Genomic DNA, 5,991 nt, shown 5'->3' on the forward strand with positions numbered 1-5,991 from the left:
AGATAGATAGATAGATAGATAGATAGATAGATAGATAGATAGATAGATAGATAGATAGATAGATAAAACAAAAACAAACATACAAATCCTCTTGGGCTAAGGATGAAGTTCGTGATAGAAAGTTAGCATAGGATGGGTATGGGGAGAAATAAAGAGCCCAGATATTCAAGGTTTGTCACCAAGACAGCTTCCTACTACAAAGAAACCAAATGATGATAGAGGCTGACCTTGACCCAGCAGCCTAAGACCAAGAATACTAAGATGTGAGTTGGCACAATGAAAAGAAAACAACCTCCAAAGGTCCAATATAGATTCCCCTGCCTCAAAAACTAGGTGTCATGGACAGATTACTTATTTATCCCTCTAGTGTGTTTGTATTTCCTCCAGGGAAAAAGTCTGTGCTGACACTGGTAATGTTGAACAAAATAATGATAATACTATTATTTTAGAGGAAACATTTTTGCTCAATGGGAAAATCCTGTTAGAATAAAATAGAAATCCCAGTAAGCACCAGCTTGGAGGGGGTGCAGGAGTCAGTCACTGGGGTTACTCAGTTGCAAGAATGCTTGCAAGGTCCTTGGTGGAGAGGTAGAGAACATGAAAGGAGAGTGGGGAAGGGGATGGGACAAAGAGCCTACTGTGAATTAAAATTTGTAAGTCCATCTGGGCAGATAGCTGTTCCTCCAGTTGTCTCAAACTTTCTTTGCCTTACTGTATGGTGGATTAAAAAGAAAAGGTAATAAAATTAGACAAGCTACTCAAGTCATACTGTTTGAATGTAAAAACAAGAAAAATCAGCTAAATGCTCAAGTTATGCTTAACCCTTCTTTCTATGGTGTTCTTTTGTTCTCCTGTCCCCAATCCTCCCTCACCCCTAGTGTTCTCAGTGAAACCCTGAAAACAGAGGCTTATGAATAAGAAAGGGCAGGGCTCCAGAATTCAATAATTTCAATTATGCTATAAATCCCTTGTCATTTAAAATGGTTGTTGGTACTCAAAGAGTGCCAAGAATATCCAAGGAAACCAAACACAGTGGTCAGAGAATTTGTCCCGGGAATCCACCTGGAGTTGAAGTTAATGGATTGGAAAATCCAGTTGTTTTACAAACCAGTTCTTGGCTATGACAAACAAGTTGGCCCAAATAATTTCCATACATGACTAAGAGTCAGTGGGCTTTATATAGTATGCTTTCCTGTTCTTGAAGGGTGGGAGAGTCATGCTGGACCAGTCTGAAAGATAGTTGGGGAGACAACTCCATTTTAGGAAAAAAAAAAATCAGAGTCCTGGTTTAGCGGTAGCTAAAGGAAAAACAAAGAATTTCTCAGGAATTGAAGAATCACTGAGAAGTTGGACCTTTAGAAACTGGGCCAGGAGATGTAGGATCAGGGGTCCCTCTGGATTTCAGAGTTACCATGTGAGGATCATCGGGTGGTTTTATCAGACATGGAGTGAGTCTGCGCTGGGGTACATAATGAGTTATTGTAGAGTGCAGTGCGCTGCCTACGAAAACGAAAAAGCAGTGATTCTGCCATTTTAGATGTAAAACCTGGAGTGGCGGCTCTTTACTCCGCATTCTGATTTTCCCAATTGTTTCTCTGTTTCCCCCTTACTGCTGCCTCTGGGACGGAAGGCCTTCCACCGGAGGAATGCATCCTTCCAGTCAGCGAGGCTGTGTCCTCGGAGCGCACCAAGACTGCCCTGCTGGTGACCTCAGGAGCCATGCTGCTGCTGCTGCTGGGGGCCGCTGTGGTTGTGTGGAGGAAGTCCAGAAGCCGACCTGAGGCAAAGGGGCGCTACGAAAAGCTGGCAGAACCCACTGTGTCATACTCCTCCTACAGGAGCAGTTATCTCGACGAGGACCAGGTGATTGAGTACAGGGACCGGGACTATGATGAAGATGATGAGGATGACATTGTCTACATGGGCCAAGATGGCACTGTCTACCGGAAGTTCAAGTATGGGCTGCTGGATGAGACGGAAGATGATGAGCTGGAGTATGATGATGAGAGCTACTATCAGTAAACAGAGCTCCTCCATCCCCCACCCCTTTCCTGGTCCCTGTGGCTGTCAGCCCTTCTGGGAGCTACTAACTCATTGGCTGAGGTTCGAGTGTTTTGTGCTTTGTCCTAACCTTGCGTCCAACCTGAATGTGGAGGAACCCTGGAGTCTGCTGTGCTGCTTTTGACTAGCCGAGTGCAATGAACAAATCTTGCAAGGGGAGACTTCAAAGGAATTTTCCTTGAGGGTATGTCAAGACCTTAAAAAAGAGGAGAGATCTGTTGAAGACTTTTACATGATTTTTCAGAGTGGATGGGGCAGAGGACCTGTAGGGGTTCTGCTCTCAAGCGGTACTTGGAGGCCCCCAGCTACCTTCAGGAATTCTGAGAGTTGCTGGGGCTGGGGTGGCAGGTCTGTTCCCTTTCAATTGTGTTTTAAACAAACAAACAAAAATCTGTAAAGACAAAGAAAGGGGGCTTGCAGTTTCTTTCAGCCCCTGGGGAGCGGAAAAGACCATCTCTCCTGTGACCGCTCAACCCCCTTCTTAAATGAATAATTAGTAGGCTCATAGCTTACAGACCTTGCGCTCCTCTGCAGAAACCCAGAACCCTAACACTCCAAGGGCAGAGAAAGCTTAGGTGGAGAGCAGGCAGCGCCAAGTCCACAAGGAAGGAAACTGTTTCCAAGAGTCTCACCCTTGTGATTTTCTAAAAGCTTTTTCGGTAGGAAAGAATAAAAGAAACATTGTAATAATAAGCTAACACAAAAGACAAAAATTCCATATGCTCTTAATAATAATAATAATAATAATAATAATAATAATAATAATAATAATACTTTAACTACAGAGCAAAGCATTCATCAATGAATCATCAAACGAGTTTGGCTCTCCATAAGAAAAGGCGGGTGTATAGCCTAAATTTTAAAAAATTCCCATCATGCTGTTCACAGGCTGCAATCAAGCTGCAATCAAGCTGCAAACAGCTGTCCAGCTCTCTTCAGTCCTATGGTTTGTTTTGTTTTGTTTTGTTTTGTTTTGTTTTGTTTTGTTTCTGGGCTTCATAAACTCTTTTCCACTCTGGTCAAGAGTGTTCTTAGATTACACAGCTGTGGCACTTTTTCTGCAGATGGTAATTCACAGGGAGGGCCCCGAGTGCAAAATGACACAAGCGTTTGTCATCGTGAAGCTCCTTGTCATTGGCAGTGCTACGTGTGAAACACCAAAAAGTGAGAGTGACACCATCAGATGATGGCAGTCATAATAAAGTGAGTTGCACACCTGCCGCACACCAGGCGATTAATGTATCTCACATCCTTCCTATGTAACAACTCTACCGGATGATGCAGCGCACCTCTGGTTGTTTGTTTTTTAAAGGCTTATTTAGTGTTTATACAGCATCCTACCTGCATACTGGATCTTACTATCGATGGTTATGAGGCATCATGTGGTTGCTGGGGATTGAACTTAGGACCCTTGGAAGAGCAGCCAGCGCTCTTAACCTCTGAGCCATCTCTCCAGCCCTCACTCCTGTTTTTATAGGAGCTCTGAGGCTTCCAAAAGGCTAAGCCACTAGCTCAAGATTGCAGACAGCTCATTAAGGTTCAAGAAATAAGAATGACTTGAAAGCATTTTAGTAACCGTTCTCCACTGACAGTGTCAAAACAACCATCCTAAATATAAGAAAACTATGTCCCTTATTTTATTCCATGACAGTTATCCTACACAGTATGATAACGTGCGTGAGTGTAGATAACAACGCCTGATTATGGGAGATCACTATGCTTGTGTTTCTTCAGAGAAAAGCCCTTAGAACACAGACCACTCAATCGCCTCTGCCAACACTCAGGTTTCTTTTCAGGCTTTCTGAGCTAAAAAGACCCTGTCAGGACTGCTCAGACCTGCCGTGGAAACATGTGTGGAACCAGTCCAAAATTAACAAGCTGTGCCCCAGTAAAACTTTGTTTATAATCACTAATATTTGAATTTCAGGTCATCATCACATATCATGAAATAACATCCTCTTGATGGTCATTTAATATATATATATACATATATGTGAATGAGCCAGCACTGTGGTGGCACATGCCTGTAATTCCAGCACTCGGGGAGGCAGAGGCAGGCAGATCTCTGTGATATCAAGGCCAGCCTGATCTACAAAGTGAGTCCAGGACAGACAAGGCTACACTGAAAAAGCCTGTCTCAAAAAATAAACAAAAAAAACAAAAACAAAAACAACAACAGGTAGCTTCAGACTCTTAAGATATCATGTGTATCACATACACATAGGATAAAGTTCCCAATTTTTGATCATTTAAAATGATCTCTTCATGGTGGTACCGTCAGGGGTAGAGTACTTGTTAAGGAGACTAGGCAGCAGCCAGTTGCCTCTTTAGCCCCATAAGGGTACAGTTATCCTGGTGTGGGCTGGAGAGAGCATGGAGGGATACGATCTTGGGACCTCAGGAGTGTCTCTCTGGGACCCAAGCCCAACTCTGCTGCTACATGTGGGGGAAAAAAAATGATCTCTTCAAAATACATTTGATTGTTTACTTTTCAGTCCTTAAGATAGCTTTAAAGAATTGCCGTCATATCAGCGGAAGAATTCAACCCTTGCTGTATAATTCCAGAGTTCAACTATAGAAACAAGTAATTTTGACTGTATGTGTCATTCAACTTCCTTGAGAATGTAGAAGCAGGCTGAGCTGCTTTCAGCAGCCTAAAGAAAAAAAAAATTTTCCCAAGAAAAGTACCTGTGCTTATGAGGATGTACACTCTTACAAGATGACTTGAAATACCAAGAAGAGTTGTGCTCTTGCTCTTTGTGATCCACAAAGAAAGGAACCTTGTGCCTGTGTGTGGTTAAGGCACCTAGCCTTCTGTCCTTGTAGTCATGACACATTCTTCTCCAACATCCTTTAAAGTGTGTACTAACAACTGACTTAGTGCGTAAATGTGTGGTTGAAAAACAGCTTTCAGTTTTCTGCTTGCAAATAACTTGAAAATGTTAAAACTAGAAATATGCCAGGAGATTGAATAAAAGTTCTCAAGATTCAGGCTCTCTAAAAGGAATTTTAAATTGGAAATAAAGTGAAATCAAGGAAAGATGATGCTACAGAGACTTGCTTATTAGTGGACTATTTCTGAGCACTTTTATGTGTGTAGGATTAAGCTGTACAAAATAATAGATGCAAAAACGGTAGGCGTTCTGGGTTTTGTCTTTTTCGATCTGTGTATCTGTGTATCTGAGCAAGTCTTACCATTGATGAATTTCCTCTCCAATAAATCGATCCAGTCTGTCTTCAGCCCCTTGATCATTCCCTTATTCCTAGTGTTACTCAATTTCAATCTCTTTCTCCATTGTTTTTTTTTTTTTTTTTTTCTCACTCCTGCTAGCAAAATTCATGTCCAGCTAGAGATGCTGATGGAGGCTATAACCTCAACACTCAGGAAACTGAAACACAGAAATAGAGTGTCAGGTCAGCAAGAAAGAGGAGAGACAGGCAGAGACTGACCCCATGAGATGGCTCAGGATAAGCTCTGTGCAGGCCTGAGAATGCTGGATGGAGAAACCTGCCTCTTGCAAAGTTGTCTCTCTGACCTACACATGCACACCATGGCACACACAGAAACAATAAAAAAAAAATATATTTAAAGCTAGTCATGGTGGCTCACACTTGTAATTCCAGCATGTGGAATAGTGAGACAGGAAGAGGGCCATGAGAGCAGAGCCATCTTGGGCTACCCAGTGTTCCAGAAAAGCCTGAACAACAGTGTAGACCGTGTTTCAGCAGGTCAATTCCAGGGTTGCTCAGATGGTACATGACATTCCCCTTCTTGGCACTTGGTCCTCACCTGTCTTTAAACTTCTCACCCACAATTCCCCAGCTCTCCCACTTACACTCTGAGGGCACCAAATTGCCTGGAGGCTCTTGGAATACCATGCTGTTTCTCACATCCTTCGACATATGCTGTTCACCCTCCTTGGAAATTGC

At 42.7% G+C, this 5,991-nt stretch overlaps 1 protein-coding gene across 4 annotated transcripts in view; it reads left to right on the plus strand.

The window, feature by feature from the left end:
- Window positions 1–5,301, plus strand: part of Pcsk5 (proprotein convertase subtilisin/kexin type 5) — a 429,034-nt gene extending 423,733 nt beyond the window's left edge. For all 4 annotated transcript variants that reach the window (XM_055613830.1, XM_055613831.1, XM_055613833.1 and 1 more), the window contains one exon: window positions 1,631–5,301. In XM_055613830.1, the coding sequence (XP_055469805.1) occupies window positions 1,631–2,022 (392 nt within the window). In that variant the 3' untranslated portion in view covers window positions 2,023–5,301. The remainder of the gene's footprint in view (window positions 1–1,630) is intronic.
- The last annotated feature ends 690 nt before the right edge of the window (window positions 5,302–5,991 follow it).

This window comes from Psammomys obesus, unplaced genomic scaffold (assembly GCF_907164565.1).
Source record: "Psammomys obesus unplaced genomic scaffold, mPsaObe1.curated_primary_1811, whole genome shotgun sequence".
NCBI lineage: Eukaryota > Metazoa > Chordata > Mammalia > Rodentia > Muridae > Psammomys > Psammomys obesus.